General features: G+C 46.6%; 2 protein-coding genes across 3 annotated transcripts in view; one reads left to right on the top strand and one right to left on the bottom strand.

Annotated features, from left to right (window-relative positions):
* The window catches only part of LOC138498440 (zinc finger protein 208-like), a 460,194-nt gene that overhangs the window by 224,780 nt on the left and 215,367 nt on the right, over nt 1–20,047 (top strand). The window contains exons 6-7 of the mRNA XM_069622194.1: nt 13,946–14,486; nt 14,888–15,424. Coding sequence (XP_069478295.1) covers nt 13,946–14,486; nt 14,888–15,424 — 1,078 coding nt within the window. The remainder of the gene's footprint in view (nt 1–13,945; nt 14,487–14,887; nt 15,425–20,047) is intronic.
* LOC138498185 (zinc finger protein 268-like) overlaps nt 1–20,047 on the bottom strand; it is an 83,357-nt gene that overhangs the window by 8,227 nt on the left and 55,083 nt on the right. The window lies entirely within an intron of this gene.

The raw sequence follows: 20,047 nt of genomic DNA, 5'->3' as shown, positions 1-20,047 counted from the left end.
ATTACAGGGTTGGTGAAATGCAGGTCTTGGATGGCTTATAACTTTGGCGCCACTTAATGGAACTGCATGCAATTTTGCATGTATATTCCTGGGCTGATTCTGAGTGAGTATGCAAACTTAGAGGGGGGGGGGTCCCAAAATAATGTAAAGGCTTATAAATGAGGTGAAATGAGGTGCCATTTGATGAATCCTCACTTAATTTGGGAAACTGATAATGCATTTAGATAGGAATGTTTTTCCGAAGTTTGGTGGGATACTGTCGAGAGGGAACAAAATTAGAGTGGGGGTCCCAAAATATTGTAAAGGCTTATAAATGTGGTGCCATTTGACAAATCTACACAAAGGTTTGCAGAAAGATTATAGCTCTAGATTTAGATGTTTTTGTAAAGTCTGAATGGATTTTGTCAAGTGGGGGCTAGGTTATATGACGATTGTATGTGCAAACATTTGACACTTTTGAAAAAATAAAACATGGGTGGATTTCCAGCAAACTTACGTAAGGAGCATTGGCAAGAACCTACAAGCATGGTTTTGCAAATGTGCCAGTGTTTTATTATTTGACAAGTGTCATAATGTAGCTACAAAAAATAGCGGTATACCTTTAGTGACTGAGGGGTAGCTTGTGGCCATGGGCAGTGGCCAGATGGTCCGGGTCATGGAATAAGGTCATGATCCGGACAATCTGGCTACTGGCCATGACCACAAGGGACAAAACATAGAATTAAAGTGGCCATGTCCACCTGGGACTGGCTTTGTGGTAAAGTTATTCGAAATTGGGATAGTTCTGAAAGGGAACAAAAATGTGCTTGTGGTAATATGGTCATAGGGTTCTCTTTTTGCCTTCTGCAGGCTGCTATGGAAAGCGAAGAGGAGCCCTTTATGGAACCCTCGCCTTCCCTTTCCATGGTGGCCATCTCGTCCCGGTGTTGGAAGAAAAATCCTATTTTTTTAGCAACCCGTGTTCCCGCTTTGGGAACCTAGGATGCTAATGGCCTTCATCCCCCATTTCAGGGGCTGGAATGGGGGGATAATGGTCCAGAGACCTCGTTATCCACCCTCGCTTCGCTTGGGCTGATAACTTGGGCTGCTGGGCCGGTATCCACCGTTCCAGTCCCTGGAACGGAGGATGAACGCCACAATATTCCCATTAGCATAACACAAAATGCAAATGGAAATGTTGGAAAATCTTATTTAGTCTGAGAAATATAAAGTAGATGGAGTCTATAAATTTGTTTTTTAGTTCTATTTTTTAACTGTGAAAGATGGTTCCTAACGGAATATGTCATATGTTGTTTTTGGATGTATTTTCTTTGGCAGGAGAGCTGAGAACGAAAGGTGGGGAGGGAAATGAGGGAAGAGGAACCAAACACTAATATGGAGGGGTAGGTGGACAAGGGAAAATGTTACGTGTGTGTTATTTCTAAGTTAGGGGGCACTGTTTCTCATGCTCCTTGATTACAGCAGTAATCAAGGAGCTCTTGGGGAGGAGGGATGGCATTAGCTGATGCCATTTTAAGATAAATAGCAGTTTTGCTAAAAGTATGTACTGTGTACTAGCTTGTTAATGGATAATGAGTAGGAATAGGTGTTAGAGCTGTGCAAGGGAAATTTTGAAGTTGGAAGTTCCTAGATCAGTACAAAATGCAGTTCCGAACTATCCGCCAAGCAGGGATCTTATCGTGAAGTGCGGACAGGTTCTCAGACACGTCATCATGCCGCATGCCAGCGTATGGTCATGTGGCACTGCCCGGAAGTTCCGCTATGAAGTCAGATGTTCGTAGACGTCTACGGATCCAAAACCAGTTGAAATAGTTGCAAAAAGTGTTAAAAATTATTCCAGAAGGTGTGAAATGGCAGAGTTTTAAGGTGAAACTTTGGAAATTGGACACAAATATTGCTATATTGGGTAAGTATGATATTAGTAAGTTGTAGGAAAATAGCATGCACTGGTAAAAACATATGAAATTCAATGAAATAACTTTGTTAAAGGGACGTTATGGTTAAGTTGCACTAATAGAAACCTATGAAATTCATTGGAAAAACTTTGTTAAAGGGACGTTATGGTTCCAAGTAAAACCAAAAAAACCCTGAAATTCTTCAGTTTTGGTAAGCAGCCATAACTCACGCCACCACCGTGCACTGCTAAGACTAACACCTAGGACATCAAAGATGACATCACAAATGTCATTGATGACATCACTGATGACATCACACATGAAACACATTTTGATGAAAAGTCTACAAGAAATTGTGTTTATATTGTTGATAACAATATGTCAGGAGTGATCGGGAGACCTATCATGAACTACTTAATCTATTAAAGAATGTATCATGAACTACTTAATCTATTAAATAATGTACTCATCTAATATCATTGTATTGGAGTGTTGTTGTTAATACAGAAACCTAATCATATATAAACATAGGCAATGACTGCAGCATGCACCATAGAAGTACACTATTTATAATATTGTAATTTTGGATAGTACAATAATGAATGCTCCCTTATCAGAGTTGTGAGTAATGTTAAACTTGTAATAACTACCTAACAATTCAAGACTTACAGCACTTGTGCTGGTACAAACAATAAATATGAAGCACCACAATGCATACAAATCAGAGGCACATACAGGGAAACTAAAGTAAGGAAGAAAGAAACTGCATCATCAGAAAATATTAATGACATTAAAGTTTATCTTCATGTATACAAATGAATTGTGTGTTTGAGGCCTGCTCATTTCCCCATGTATGTGCACCATGAGCTGAGACCAAACCCTAAGGAAAGTACTTAAAGAACATATGACAAGGTTAACATCTAGATATATAGCACCTTTTTACATTTTATTATTCTGACTGCAAGTGAACAAAACCACCTGGCCTATATATGTCAAGGAACAAAAACAAGTGGCCCAGATACGTGATGTCATCAGTGATGTCATCAATGACATTTGTGATGTCATCTTTGATGTCCTGGGTGTTAGTCTTAGCAGTGCACGGTGGTGGCGCGAGTTATGGTTGCTTAGCTTACCATATCTGGCGAATTTCAGTTTTTTTTTTCGGTTTTACTTGGAACCATAACGTCCCTTTAACAACGTTTTTTCAGTGGATATATGATATGCACATTTTGCAAGACATCTCTACAAGAAAGTATTATTGTTGGCTTGTAATTCAAATAATATATACTTGTACCAAGTAGAGCTTGGAAGATATGTTGTCAAGTGCCTAAATAGCTAAATGTGTTAAAGTCCAAGCTTCACTGAAGTGAAGTGTGTGATCCTCAGCAAATAATGTGTTCTCATTGTGACTTGCTAAAATTGGAGTCCTTCAAGCTATTTGGAAAAAAATAGTTTATAATGGTACAGATTAAATGATTTTCGTAACAAAACAGTGGACCTCATTACGAGTGAAAGGTTTGTTAGTATCTTGGCAGTAAATCTGCTGAGATACCACCAAATGGAATAATCGTTATCACATCTTGGTCCACCGGATTACAAGTGGTGGTAGGCGGTTTTAGTCCCCATTAATTGGAGCCCATAGGACTACATGAGGGATTACGGCAGAATTTCTGTAGAAATTGTTGTTGTCTGGCAGAAAGGTGGCAGATTTGATTCCAGCTGTCAGCTGGAGGGGAATCCTCCACCTCTCCACTATACTTATAGTACGGTGGTGCGGCAAAGCAGCGGTAATGGAGCAGTAATTCCTTTACCGCTGATTTTTACTGCACCGCCGTACTTGTAATGAGGCAGAGTGTCTATTTGTTCTCCTGTGCGAGTGGATCCTGTCTGTCACCTAGAATTGTATTATTGTTGCTCTGGCTCTCTCTCAGTCCCATCTCACTTGATTTGACAATTCTATACTTCCCCCAGCCAGTCCGTACACAAGAGATTCTAGTATAGACGAATGGCTGGTAGAACCAACATTCACTTCATCCACTGTGGCTGCCAGTCACCAAAGTTGCTTGGGCCGTTCAGAGTGCTGCCCCACAGGAGAATGTGGGGCTGCACTGCCCGGTTATGCTATGTTACTGACTCTTGCATAGCACACATTCAGGCTCTGCAAGACGTGGGGTAAGGGAGCAACACAGTAGCTGGGCAAGGCACAATGTTGATGTGCGCAGATTTAAAACATATAGGACTCTCTGTGGTGTGACTTTCAGTTATTGTGTAAGTTGTCTGGCGAAGTTGTTAATGTGAGCTGCATGATGCAAAAGTAAAACATTTACTGATAGCACAGACAAGCACATACATTGGTGGGTTAGTGTGGTATTTAGGGCAGTTTAGTGTAAATTGCCTTCAGAGATGCTGTACGCTCCATTGTGAGATCAGTGTTTTGGTGGGGGGGGTATGTATTGCTGGACCTGTTATGGTAAAGAGGTTGTTGTGAATCATAAATGAAAAGGTGCACACGCAAGTTGTTGTGATTAATGTTCATTTATTAAGTACACATCAGTAAAGACCCCCAGCCAGGGGAATGGCTCTCAACTGACCGAGGTAGAATCAGAACACAAACAAGCTGAGACTCTACATTCCAGTACAGCGGATCCCATGACACTATGACACAAATGATGCACTTAGCAACTATGTACAGATTGAACACGCAGGGACACAGAAGCTCAGAGGCAAATGAATCAAGCTTCTCTAACACCCCCATTCCTTCTCACATCTTTCAACACCTGATCCACTCCTTCTCAAAACAGCCACTCTCTCTTTATTCCATTTGGCTCCTCCTCTGACCAAAATTGAGGAACATAGATCTTAGATCACCTCCTTAGGTTCTGAATATTAAGAACACCCCTTCTTTACCTTGGTGGGCAGCTTCACCTTGATCCACTCGCCTGTGTTCACTTCCAACTCCCTGCAACAATTATTTTCATCATAACGTATTTTTGACCTATTCCCACTGGCCGTCAACTTCTCTCTCACACCCTTGACATCCAACTCCACACATTGTGACCTCCCCATCTATCCGGGACATAGATGTGAATTAGGTGTTCTCCGTCGCAATAACTCAAAGGCGAAACAACAGTGACACTGTGAGGAGCTAATCTGTACTGAAATGTCCTCTCATTCACCGTGTGTACCCAGTCACCCCCCGCCTCGTGGCAACTGCTATTCTAATGGCCTCCATTAGGGTACGATTAAAGCGCTCGACATGCCCATTACCTTGGGGATGGTATAAAGAAGTGGTGATCTGCTCAACATCATACTTCTCCAAAAAATCCTTGAACTCCCTGGACACCAATTGCGACCAATTGTCGGAAAGTCACCTCCTCGGGAAACCCTGTCTCCAAAATAAATGCTCCAAAAACATATTATGCTGCCACTTGAAATGTCCTTCAGTACAGATACTTCCGGCCACTTTGACAATACATCCATTACAACTAGCAAGTAGGAATCGCTCGAACCTCTAATATTGAAAGGCCCCAAATGATCCAAAGCCACCTCATCCCAAGGGGCCTTAAGGACTACTCCTCACAACCATAGGAACCTTCTGCACCCTGAGTCCCTCGTCACCTTCCAAACACTCGGAACACATCCTCACCTGTTCTTCAATGTCTTTATCCACACCCGGCCACCAAAAACCAGCCCTCACAAGTCCTTTAGTCCTTGCTAGGCCCAAATGGCCAACATGTGCAAGTTCCACCACAGTACTTCTCATTTCCCTTGGAACCACTAACTTGTGCCCTCTATACAAATAATCACCCATGACACAAAGCTCATCCCTCACTTTGCCATAAACATCAATTTTCACCTCCTTCCCATTGATCTCATTACCAATGACTGTTAAGACGGATTTCTGAACTCTGACCTGGTGGGCAGAGGTTCAGAAGGCCAGCCTAGTTTCTTGGAACAGGGTAACCCCTGGACAAGCCAGACCAATCAAGGTAGCTATGGCAGGCGGTCAAGACTAAGGGCCTCATCACGAGTTGGGCGGTAACGCCGGCGCTAATGCCAGCGCTAATAGTGCTGGCGCTATCTGCCCTACCGCCAAACCCACCGGCGCTATTAGCGCCGGATCACGGATTTGGCGTTTTTTGGAAATCCCCATGCCCCATTGAGCCCATTCGGGAATGCCCCGTTCCCCATTGGGCTCAATAGGGACATTTCGCGCTCATACCGCCGGCGGATTTCCCGCCGGCAGTATGAGCGCAAATTTTCTGCGGATTTCCCCACAGCTCAGAGCTGGGGAGAAATCCGACAAAGCCTGATTTGGCAGACCCTTAAATCTGGCGGTAACAGCGCTACCGCCGGATTTAAGGGTTACCGTCAAACTCGTGATGAGGCAAGGTGTCTCAGGAGGGGTGAGGGTGACTGAAAGAACTCAATGAGCACACAGAGCATGGACACTTACAAATTACTCCCAGACAGGTGTATATATCAAAAATATAAACATATTTATTACAAGGCCTTTGTAACTCAACACACCGTTAAATAATCACAGCAATCTTACTAAACCAACACAACACAATCAATACAAGATATATACAAGACCATTGGGGTCTAAAGGGTTAAAAGCACAAAATAAGATCACAACCTAGAAGGGAGGGAAAATAGGCAGTGCAGGTAGTCTTTAGTCCCCTTTAACATCAAACACACACCTAAGAGGCAGTTCAAACCCTAAGAAGAGAGGAGCCTTGTGCTCAATAGTACATGTAGTGCAGGTGCATGCGGTTGTTCCAATGGGCAAAACAGGGTCTCTTCAGGGGGTCTCTAGCAGCTCAGGAAGGTTGGTGAGGCGATGAAGAATAGATTCCCACTATTCGTGGAGGGCCTCCACTTGAAGGCAGAGGTGATTCCAAGGTTCGGGAATAGTTTGCTAGTTCGCACTAGCAGTGGAAAGGAGAGGGACCCCCCAGGGGCCACTCCTGCTTAATAATGGATGGAGGCGCTAGGGGCCACCGGTTAAGGTAGAGTTACTCACCGGCCCCAGGCGCACTCCAGACCAAACTTCGCCAGTTGAGTCTACTTCGGTTGCGGTTTCTACTGCAGCAATATGACGGCTCTGCGACTTTCAGTTCTAAAGATACAGTGAGGATTCCCAAATGGGATAGTGGCGATTTCTCCCCTCCTGGTGGATGGATCAGGCCAGTTTCACTGCAGCAGGCTTCAGGGGCAAGAGGGTCACAAATGCAGCACACCTGCAAAGATCATTGCCGCGGCTGGGCAATTAAATCTTTCCTAACAATGACTAATGCCACCACATCCTGATACAGTGTGTCTTCCGTACATGCTAGATCCGACTCAGACTTCTTGAGACTGCTGTGCACTAGAAAAATATCCCCAACATCTTTCTCCTCCTGCATTGCGCGTCTCCTCTTCTCACCTGCCTGCTCCACCAACCTAGATAAAGCATCAGCGACAACATTGCACTTACCCTGCACGTGCACCATGGTGAACTGCAATCCTTGCAATGCACTAACCCACTTCATGATGCATCAGGACACACCTTCCAGGCCACCTTTGGAGAAAATAATGACCACGGGTTTGTGATCAGTGCAGAAAGTGAACTCAGAACCCCATAAATATCTCTTAAACTTCTCCACACCCCAGACACACGCCAAGGCTTCCTTCTCAACAACTGCCGACTCTTTCAATGTCCTCGACGCCGCCTCTTTCAATGTTATCGACGCAAAGGCCACAGTGTGCAGCTCCGAACCATCCTCCTGCATGAGGACAGCCCCAAACCCATAATTACTGGTGTCCACAAAAACCAATGTCCTCTTAGGACTCCACAAAACTGGCCAGAACTGGTGTATTGGCCACATCCTGCTTGATATCTTAAAACTCTCGCACACAACTCTCATCCCAGGTGAACAAAACCCCCTTCCGGGTGAGTTTCCTCATACTTCTCGTTCTGTCCGCCAAACCTTTGATGAACTTACCATAAAACTGCACCAACCCTTGAAATGATAATACATCACTCTTACTCTTAGGCCACTCCATACGCCTTATGGCTTCAACAGCATCCACTTTTGACTTCACCCCTTCACCTGAAATTTCGTGCCCTAGGTACACCACCTTATTAGCTTTGAACGTGCACTTCTCCCTGGCAACCGTCAGGCCCGCCATTCTTAAAATCACAAAACACTCTTTTCAAAAGCTCATCATGCTCACTTTCATCACCCCCACAAACCAGCACATCATCTTGATAACATAGGACACCGCTCTCACGCCCCAACCATTTATGCATGGGACTTTGAAACACACTTGCAGCAGACACCAGGTCAAAAGGCATCCTTCTACATCTAAACAGGCCTATTGGCGTGATGAATGCCGTCAGATCTCTCGAGTTTTCATGTAATTCTATCTGATGACACGCTGACTTGAGATTGAGTATCGGAAACATTCGTGCTCCTGCCACTCCCACCAACAAGTCATCACTCCTTGGCAAAGAGAATCTGTCAGCAATCACCATGCTATTCAAGTTTCTCAAGTCAATACATAACCTAATCGACCCATTCGACTTTCTCACAATGACAATGGGGCTGACCCATTCATATGTTTGCACCTTCTCGATGACACCTTCCTTCTCCATCTTCATTAATTCCTCCTCCTCCACCTCTTTATGCAGTGCCAACGGCACCAATACGCACGTTTTCTATTTTAGGTTCTGCCCCTTTTTTCAATTGGATTTTATGAACAAAACCTTTTAAACATCAACGTTTACTGCTAAACAGCTGTTGAACATCTCCTTCGACATGCAAGTAGTTCTCCTTAGTTTCGGCCTTTCCCACTGCCAAAACCTGATCAGGATGACTGGCATCCAATTTAATTCCCAAATCCGCTTGATCGCTCCATGACAGGAGCTCTCCCCCTTTGTTTGTCACATATATGGTAGCCTCAGATTCCTCCCTTTGAATCGAAGTTCACTGACAAACTTCCCTACGATCTCTATTGGTACATCGCCGTACGCATAGGCTCTAATGCCAGCTTCCCACAAGGTACAGCAATTAAACTTGTCCTTCCAAACTTGTATGCTGATCAAAGTATAATCGGCACCACTATCAATTAACATGGACACAGGAACCCCTTGAATAGTTATTACAGCATAGGGTTTAGGCCTCTTCACCTTCCCAGACACATCATGCACCGAATTTACAATCTCTACCTGCAGTCACATACTCTTCATCCTCTTTACTTGCACTAATTTCTTGCGTTTGACCTCCTCCAAAGTTGGAATTCCTACAACATCAGGCAATGTGCCCTTTCCTGCTGCATTCACGACACACAATATGAATTGCTAAGCACTCGATGTGATGCACTGCCACACCTATAGCATCTGTTCCCAGGCACACCTTTAAAATCTCTTGGCGAACCCATTGCCGGCTCAGATTCCTGTTGCCATTAGGGTTGGCCTCGCTGAACGTCGTCTCCCTTATTCTCCCATCTGGTTTTTCACTTCGCCTCATAAACCCACTCGCGTATTGCTTCTGCGACAACTTTGAGACCTTGTGAACAATGCCCTCCTCCATGGTCTTGCCATTACCATGCTCCCCACCTTTATCCAGTTGGAGAGCCTTGATAAACTTCTCTACATGCTCTACAGTCTTTGCAATTTCTATAGCTCTCTCTAAGGTGGGATTACGTTCCCTCCACATTTCCTGTCTGATCTTGACATTGTTGAATTTTATCATAAACTGGTCTCTGAGATGTTCATCCTGACAATGAGTAAATCGACATTTGACTACTAAACCCGAGTGATGTAATAGATTCCTCTATGCTTTCAACAGCTTTCTGCTCCCTGGTGGCAAACCTATACCTCTCAAGGATGATGTTCTCTTCAACCTCAAAATGCTTATCAAGTTTGGCAAAGGTCTTTTCATATGCACCAGCTTCTTCCATACCAGCTGGTTTAGGTAATTTCTTCAAGATGTCTTGCCCTGCAGGACCCAAACAGTGAAATAACAGAGCTTCCTTCCTATCATTAGAGTAATTTGATCCACACATGGCCAGTGCATATTTCATAAAAACCTCTCTCCAATCAGACCACCGAACTCTGGGCTCTCCTGGAGTGGCCATAAAAAACACTGGTGCTGGAACATTGGCCATTTGGATCGAGTGGTACAGTCTTTCACACTGCAGAAGACTACTATGCTTCCTGGTGCTATTTGTCTTAGGTCCACAACCCTTGGGCTAGCGCTATGGAGGACTGCCGTGATTTGTGGGTTACACTGCTGTTACTTGCATACCCTTGAGTATTTCATCCCAAAACACACGTGCAGTGTGTGCACATTATGGATTGCTATAGGACCTCTCACACGTTCCTGCCATTTCATCTCATAAACAGTTATGCAGTACTTGGAATGTCTCTACCTTCAATTCCAGGGCATGGAACAGGCTCTGCAACAAAGTAATAAACAAAAATCAATGGTTCCCTGGTTTAGTACACTCACCACCAACTAGACAGTCCGTCGCCGGTAGTCACCGAAAATCCGAGGAGCAGCGTTTCCCCCGAACACTGGTTGTCACTACAACCGCTGTGATCAAATATCCGAGAGGGTACTCCGTGTTTCGTCACACGTCCAGACATCTACTAAGGAGACGGCCCCTGAAGATGGCCGCCGCGTAAGGGCACATCGCAGGGTCCTCTTTTCTAGACAAAAGGTCGTTGTGTGTTTACGGGGTTGTCTAGGCAACCGTTACTCAAACATAAGGTAGGCTCCTCTCGCCCAAGTGCCCATCACCATGGCAACCACGGGGAAACGCTTGCACCTCTTTGGCTTTTTGGGAACCCTCCTTTTACCTCTCCTGTGTGGCGTTTTGGAGAGCCGCCTTCTTCCTCTCCTGTACCCACTCCTCACCGCTCAATGCAGATCCTCGCAAGCCGTACTCAAAACAGCTCAGTCAGGCTTCCGTGGACACCTGCTGACACCCCCGCTGTCACCTTTGGCTAGAAGACACACCAGGGAGTTACTCGTCTTGGCTCCCTTCTATCCCATGCAGAGGGAATAGCTCTTCTTCTTGCTGCAACGTTCTGTGCATCTCTCTCAGGTTGCACACTGCGCTGCCGGGGGTCATTACACTGCCGTACATCCTCGTCGCCAAAATATTATGAATCTTAATTGAAAGGTGCACACGGGAGTTGATGTGATTAATGACCATTTATTAAGTACACATCAGTAACGACCCCCAGCCAGAGGAATGGCTCTCAACTGACTAGGGTGGAATCAGAACACACACAAGCTGCGACTCTACATTGCAGCACAGCTGATCCCATGACACAGACACAAATGATGATATATGATATGATATTATATTTTATTTATATTGCGCTCATACACAGGTGTTTCAGAGTGCGACCAAGGAAAGGGAGGGGAACAAGGGAGAAAGAAAACAACAATCTTAGTAGGCCCAGTGACATTTAGAATGTGCAAGTGCATGGAAAAGGGAAAATCGGGAAAGTTCATGGAAGTGGGAGAAGTGGAAAGTGCAACACAGAGGAGAGAACAGAATAGATAATAAGTGCAATAAATAAATAAAGGCAGTGCATAGTTGTAGTGCGGCCAGTGCAAGATTAGTCAGAGTGGGTATATCTGATAAGTGCAGAAGAGGAATGGGAATAGGGGACTGTATGGATACAGATACAGATCCCAGTGCAAAGGGTGGCCCACAGGCAGTGCAGGAGTGTTAGGCAGAAACCTGTGCAGTTCCCTCTGGGACCACTGCAAAAGATTTAAGACTACAGGTGTTGGCAGTAAACCCACTTGGTAGCAGTCTGTACCACACAGATTCACTTGGTAGCTGTGGCTGAGCAGTCAGACTTCCCTCAAGAAGAGTTAGGCAGTATGCAGAGTATTCACAATAGGTCAAAAGAACACAATGGAACAGGTAAACACTGACCAGGGCTTGGTGTAAAAGAGATATAATTATTTATTTAAAACCACATCTAGAAAAACACACAGGCACTAATAGTAAGCAATTAAAAAACACGATCACTAAATGATATACACTCCCTTAAAAGAATATTAGACAAGTCTTAAGTAAAGTCCCACTTATTTTCAGACAGCGGTGAGCGCTTAACGTAGATGGCACTCTAATAAATTGTTTTTAAAGGGAGAGAAAAGCAGAGAATAAATTGAAACAGATCCCAACGCTTTTACAAGAACACAACAAGAGAGGAAGGCAAAGTAAAACCGTGAAGTTAGAGTTCAGTGGGCTGGATCCACTTTAAGAGGATCAAACGAAATGTGTCCAAGGTCACACGGTCGCAGTGCACAAGAGTCTTGCAAAGGTTCAAAAAGAGTTGGACCAAAAGAAATGGACCAGTTAGAAGGTCAAGACGGCCAGCCCAGTCCAGAAGGTTAAGAGGTTATTATTACCTTGTAGCAATCTTTAGAAAGGGAGGCCTGGCGGACACGGTACCTTAAAGTGGTGAGAATACTCCAGCGGGGGCAGTTGTTCCTGGCAGCAGATGCAAGTCGGTGCTTCGTCCGGGGGAAGAGTGGACCTCGTCGGGGAGGAAGACAGGAGTCTGTTGCACTGCCAGGGAAGAAACCAGCCGCAGAGTTCTCAGGTAAAAGGAGCGGTCCTTTAGTTCGCGGTCCAGTGGTAAGTGGCTATCCGGTTGCCGGAGTGCTTGGCACGGGCAATTCGACCACAAGCCGGGCTGGGGTGCGAAGAGAAGAAGGTAAACTGGTTGTGCCCACCAGTCAGGGGAAGAAGCCTCTCCAGCCGGGAGATCTTCTCTGTCGTCGGGAAGTGGTGAGTCGGTTCCGCAGGGCTCCACCGGTGGTGTCGTCGTGGTAGGTCAGCTCAGCTTCTCCCTCGTCAGATTCTCAGGTCCTGTGGCGACTTTTATGCAGCACACCCCCATTCACTCAGCCTAGCTGTCAATCAAACATGCTAAGTGGTGAGCCGGCCGGCTCACCACTTTGGCCAATCACACAAGAGTGCGACTTGAGTTACCAAGGTAACTCAGTCCAGGGTGCCTAAACCCCCTCCCACACCTCCTGTGGTACCCAGACAGAGTGGCACCACTTTTGGAGGCTTCTGTGGAGAAGCCCGCCAAAAAGTGGAACAAAGGGCTCGACTTGGGTTGGAGTCACAGAAGAGAACACAAACGCCATTCTAGAATCGAGTCCTGGCAAAAAATACTAACCGGTGAATCAATATTAATTAAATAAACTGCCGGAGTCACTGCACGGAGGGTGCTGTGTAACACACATAGTAAAAACACATGAGACCCTACGGAGTAAAGGACCCTATAGCCCATAAAACACATTACCAGTCAAAGGAACACCATAAATCATGTCCAAGAGTGAGACAGGAGAAAAAAACAAACTCCAGGAATCCAGCAAAGCTGCTGGGGGACTCACTAGGTTAGGAAATTCAGCCTTAAGAGAGAATTCTCCCTAACAAGGCTCCTTCCCCTTTTCAAGAAGATTCTTTCTGGCACAAGACACTTTAACAGCACAAGACACTTTCCCCTGAAGAATGTCCTACATGTTTGTTTATTAAGGACAGAAACTTGTACAAGTCGGGTTATTTTGGAAATACACTAATAGGGAATAGGCTGAAAGTAATGGGGCATGGGAATCAAAGTGTGATGTGTACACACATTTGTGATCCTTGAGAAATTAGTGCAACATTACTCACTTATGGTGTTTCTACTTGCGTGGTTTTAATATAATGTATGTGTTTATGTATCATGCTTATTTTTATGATTGTTTTTATGAAATGTATTTATGTTTAATTAATAAAATGTGTGATCAAGAACTCCATTAGATGTGGGAAGAGCGTAAGTCGACACTTGATTAAATATAGGACTTTCTTCTTGTATATAGAAATTATATGCTCACAGAGTAAGAAGTCTGATGATCCCCCCTGTGACTTGGAATCATTTTGAGAATAATATTATGGAGACTAATAGGGCCTCGAGGTTAGACGTGATAAGTGACACTATTTTTTCACTTCTGTCTCTGTGTAGTGCACATTTGGGCCTATAGTTGACTATGGAATCCGAGAAGTGTCTAGCTTATGATGATGAGTATGTTCAAAAATTAATTGAATCTTTACCAATAGGAGGTCTAAACAAAGATTTTGAAGCACTGGATAAAGATGACCAATGGGATGAATTAGTCCGTACAGAACTACATGCGATCATCATGTTAGAGTATGTTAAACATCAGGCTTTACCCCAGGGACTGACTGTGAGAAATGAACCCAGATTATTCTTAGACAATCCAGATTTTATATTAAAATGGAGTTACATCTCTAATAAGTGTGGCCGCAATTGGTTAATATTAATCATTGAAACTGCACAAGAAACAGCCAAGAAAATCGAGATTGATCTGAAGAATTTAGAAGAAAAAATTAAAAGCAAATTCTATGTGGAAGCTTTTAAAAAAGGCCTAGACAAACATTCAAAAGAGATGCAAGAATTTAAAAATGAAACTGTCTCTGAAAGAGTAAAAAGAATGAAAAAGGATATTCAGAATTTCTCTCATGAAAAGGCAATTCGCTACACCAATAAAGATTATAAATTTGGTGAGTCTAGACCCAATACAAAACAGAATTGGAGAGTACGTTTCCGTAATACTTCGTATAGTTCGAGTGGAGGAGGCTCCTCGGATTTAGATGAATCTGGAGATACTGATACTCCAAGCAACAGAGGAGGAGGTCATCCTTTTAGAGGAAGAGGCACAAGAAATAATGGCCAAAGAGGTAATAATCAAAGACAATCTTTTTTAGGAAGAGGAGGAGATCAGAGACAGTGGGAACCCGAAAGGATGAAAACACGAAGCCACAGGGGTTGGTATTGAATCTTTCAGATATTTTGATCACTGAAAAAGAAGAAGAAGTACTGAATAAGGGATTGCATTTTGTACTTAATAAATTACATATTTTTTTTGAGTTTAGGCTTGAATTTAATCCGTTTATGCGAAAAGTACACTTAAAAGAGTTCTTCCTAAACAATACTTTTGATACAAGTGACAATTGTAGTGGTTTGAGAAATCCCTCTACTTTTTGTGCTCCGGCTAATACTCATTCTGCGGAATCAAAGGTGTTTGAAAGAAAAGTCTTGGAGGAGATCACTAAATTGGAGACTAAAGGTATTCCCCACCATTCTAATCTGAGTGTAATGGAACATAAAATCTTGAAAAATCTGGGTTCTAATGATAAGATCGTTATTCGTCAAGCCGACAAAGGAGGTGCTATTGTAGTATTAAATAGGAGTGATTACATCAAGGAATGCAAAAGGTTATTATCGGATGAGAACCATTACCAGAAAATAGATAAAGATCCCAGCAATGACCTTTTAAACATCATCCGAGACAAGGTACAGAAGGCTGTGGAAGAACACATGATTAGCAAACAAGAGGGAGAATACCTGATCAGAGAGAATGGCCGGGTTCCCGTTTTTTACACTCTGCCCAAAATTCATAAAAGTTTAGAAAATCCCCCGGGAAGACCAATTGTTTCGGGTGCGAGTTCCCTCCTGGAACCTCTTTCCAAATTTGTAGATGTTTATTTAAGACCTTTCATTCCAACTATGAGAAGTTACATCAAAGATACTACAGATGCGATTAATAGAATCGAGGGCAATACTTTTGACCCGAAGGTTAATTTATTAGTTTGCCTAGATATTCAAGCTTTATAAACTAATATACCGCAATTGTCTACCTTGGAAGTAGTGGAGGAGACTTTATTGAAAAGAGAGGATGAGAATCCTGTATCATATTCTTTTATCAAATGGTGTACAGAAATGGCCCTCAGAGAAAATTTCTTCCAATTTATGGGACAGTTCTACAAACAAATTGAAGGTACAGCAATGGGTTCAGCTATGGCCCCCAATGTCGCAAATTTATATGTGAACATGTTCGAGGAAACTGTAGTTTACAACGATCACAATCCATTTCAGAGTAACATTCTTTGTTGGCTTCGTTATATAGATGACGTATTTGTCATTTGGAGAGGTAATGAAGAGGAAGTTGGCCACTTTATGCAGTGGTTGAACCAACAAAACAGATATCTCAAATTTACTAGCAGTGTGAGTAATAAGGAAGTGAACTATTTAGATATCTGTATATACCATCAAAATGGGATACTCCTTGTGCGACCATATACCAAAACCACTGATAAAAATGCTTTGTTACATTTTAGGAGTCACCATGCACAACATGTAAAGAACAACCTCCCTTTTGGGCAATTTTTACATTTGAAAAAGAACAGCAGTACTAATGAATCATATGAAACTGGAGCCAATAATTTGATCCCCAAATTGGTACATCGAGTTTACCCCACCCCATTGGTAAAGAAAACAGCCAAAAGGGCGTTTAATAATAACCGGGAATCTCTTTTGGGTCAGCAAATTCCAAGAGAAAAAAGTACAAAAGAGTCACCTCTAGTTTTTGTTAACACGTTTAGTAACTTGTCATACAAGATTAAGGGTATTATTACAAGAAATTGGAATAATATTATGACCAAGGAAGTAGGGAAACCTATTGTGGCTTTTAAAAAAGCACTACTATACGTAATCTGGTAATGAGGAATGATGTGAGTGTTAAGAAGAAACCATCTCTACAAACCAATTTATGGGGTTTACCTCCAGTAATCGGGCACTATCCCTGTGGGAATTGTTCTATGTGCGCCCAAACGAAAAGGATTTTGAATGTAGATTTGGGTATGGACAGGGTATGGAACATTAATGAACATACTAATTGTAACACAAACAATGTCATCTATTTGATTAAATGCCCGTGCAAACTCATATACATTGGTAAAACGAACAGAAAGTGCAGAACCAGGATGATTGAGCATAGGAGCTGTATCAAGAATGAGGTCGAACAAGCTCCGATGGTCAAGCATTTTATGGAAATGAAACATTTATGTCACGACTTTGAGTGGTGCATTTTGAAACAAATCAAAGGCCAATCCCAAACAGTGATCAAAAAGAAATTATTGAATTCGGAACAAAAACTAATCTTTTTATCTAAAGTTATATCAAAGGTCTGAATGAAGGAGTGGAATGACACACAGGGTAATTCATAGAATTTCGCAGAAAAGTGTCGCAAGCGGCTCGCGCAGAGTGTCCGCGTGCGATTGTCTGCGCCAGGCACGTGCGCTAAAACCGATTTCCGCGCACAGCGTATTCATGGATTTCAGGCTCCCAAACCAGCCGTGGCGCAGAGTATCGCAGCGACCCTGCAGCAGCGCCAGTAACGCCCCCAAGAACGCCCTCGCGCAAGGAAAAGCCATCAAAATCGCTAAATCATCGCAAAGGGCTGTGCTAACCCTGGACCAGTTTACAGGGCTGCCAAACAAGGAACGCAAAGCGGGTAACGTGCATGTCAGGGGTACGCATGAAGTTATACACGCGATTAGCCAGGGTGCCAGGGTACGTGTATTTCAGGGGTGCGCGGGAAGTTCAACACGCGATAGTCCAGGGAACGTGTATTACAGGGGTACACGGGAAGTTCAACACGCGATTGTCCAGGGAACGTGTATTACAGGGGTACGCGGGAAGTTCAACACGCGATTGTCCAGGGAACGTGTGTCCAGTGAACGTGTATTACAGGGGTACGCGGGAAGTCTTACATGCGATTAGCCAGGGCACGTGTAATACAGGGGTACGCGGGAATTATCACATGCGATTTGGCAGGGTACGTGAATTACAGGGTTGCGTGGGAATTATCACACGCCATTTTGCTGGGTACGTGTATTACAGGGGTGCGTGGGAATTATCACACGCGATTAGGCTGGGTGGGTCCTCACAGGTGTTCCCTGTACACCCTCCACGGCCCCTGCAGGCAGCCCACAAAACAGGGGACTACCCTGCACACCTGCTCATGTCCCCCTGCACCCCCACCCCCCAGCCACCAGGGGCACCCACCACCAGGCCCCCACCCATGTCTCCTACCACCCCCACCCCCCAGCAGTGCAGGGGCAGCCTCCACCAGGCCCCCACTCATGTCTCCCACCACCCCCACCCCCCCAGCACTGTGGGGCACCTGCCAGCAGGCCCCAACCCATGTCACCCACCACCCCCACCCCCCAGCAGTGCAGGGGCATCCTCCACCAGGCCCACACTCATGTACCCTATCACCCCCACCCCCCAGCAGTGCAGGGGCAGCCTCCACCAGGCCCCCACTCATGTCTCCCAGCGTGCTACGTGTATTTCAGGGGTGCGCGGGAAGTTCCACTCGCGAATAGCCTGGGCGCGTGTATTTCAGGGGTGCGCGGGAAGTTCCACACGCGAATAGCCTGGGCGCGTGTATTTCAGGGGTGCGCGGGAAGTTCCACACGCGAATAGCCTGGGCGCATGCATTTCAGGGGTGCGCGTGAAGTTTTACACGCGATTTCAGCAGGGTACGTGTATTTCAGGGGTGCGCGGGAATTCTCACACGCGATTTGGCTTGGTACGTGTATTACAGGGGTGCGTGGGAAGTTACACACGCGATTAGGCTGGGTGGGTCCTCACAGGTGTTCCCTGTACACCCTCCACGGCCCCTGCAGGCAGCCCACAAAACAGGGGACTACCCTGCACACCTGCTCATGTCCCCCTGCACCCCCACCCCCCAGCAGTGCAGGGGCAGCCTCCACCAGGCCCCCACTCATGTCCCCTATCACCCCCACCCCCCCAGTCACCAGGGGCACCCTCAACCAGGCCCCCACTCATGTCTCCCACCACCCCCACCCCCCAGCAGTGCAGGGGCATCCTCCACCAGGCCCTCACCCATGTCTCCCACCACCCCCACCCCCCAGCAGTGCAGGGGCACCCTCCACCAGGCCCCCACTCATGTCTCCCACCACCCCCACCCCCCCAGTCACCAGGGGCAGCCTCCACCAGGCCCCCACTCATGTCTCCCACCACCCCCACCCCCCAGCAGTGCAGGGGCACCCTCCACCAGGCCCCCGCTCATGTCCCCTACCACCCCCACCCCCCCAGTCACCAGGGGCACCCTCAACCAGGCCCCCACTCATGTCTCCCACCACCCCCACCCCCCCAGTCACCAGGGGCAGCCTCCACCAGGCCCCCACTCATGTCTCCCACCACCCCCACCCCCCAGTCACCAGGGGCACCCTCCACCAGGCCCCCACTCATGTCCCCTATCACCCCCACCCCCCCGCCACCAGGGGCAGCCTCCACCAGGCCCCCACTCATGTCCCCTATCACCCCCACCCCCCCAGTCACCAGGGGCACCCTCAACCAGGCCCCCACTCATGTCTCCCACCACCCCCACCCCCCAGCAGTGCAGGGTCATCCTCCACCAGGCCCTCACCCATGTCTCCCACCACCCCCACCCCCCAGCAGTGCAGGGGCACCCTCCACCAGGCCCCCACTCATGTCTCCCACCACCCCCACCCCCCAGTCACCAGGGGCAGCCTCACCAGGCCCCCACTCATGTCTCCCACCACCCCCACACCCCAGCAGTGCAGGGGCACCCTCCACCAGGCCCCCACTCATGTCCCCTATCACCCCCACCCCCCCAGTCACCAGGGACACCCTCAACCAGGCCCCCACTCATGTCTCCCACCACCCCCACCCCCCCAGTCACCAGGGGCAGCCTCCACCAGGCCCCCACTCATGTCTCCCACCACCCCCACGCCCCCAGTCACCAGGGGCACCCTCAACCAGGCCCCCACTCATGTCTCCCACCACCCCCACCCCCCCAGTCACCAGGGGCACCCTCAACCAGGCCCCCACTCATGTCTCCCACCACCCCCACCCCCCAGTCACCAGGGGCACCCTCCACCAGGCCCCACTCATGTCCCCTATCACCCCCACCCCCCCGCCACCAGGGGCAGCCTCCATCAGGCCCCCACTCATGTCCCCTATCACCCCCACCCCCCCAGTCACCAGGGGCACCCTCCACCAGGCCCCCACTCATGTCCCCTATCACCCCCACCCCCCCGCCACCAGGGGCAGCCTCCACCAGGCCCACACTCATGTACCCTATCACCCCCACCCCCCAGCAGTGCAGGGGCAGCCTCCACCAGGCCCCCACTCATGTCTCCCACCACCCCCACCCCCCAGTCACCAGGGGCACCCTCCACCAGGCCCCCACTCATGTCCCCTATCACCCCCACCCCCCGCCACCAGGGGC

The sequence above is a fragment of the Ambystoma mexicanum genome, chromosome 5q, assembly GCF_040938575.1.
Source record: "Ambystoma mexicanum isolate Mex_15411 chromosome 5q, UKY_AmexF1_1, whole genome shotgun sequence".
Taxonomy (NCBI): domain Eukaryota; kingdom Metazoa; phylum Chordata; class Amphibia; order Caudata; family Ambystomatidae; genus Ambystoma; species Ambystoma mexicanum.
Note: the sequence above shows the minus strand (reverse complement) of the source record. Positions and strands in the feature narration are given on the sequence as shown.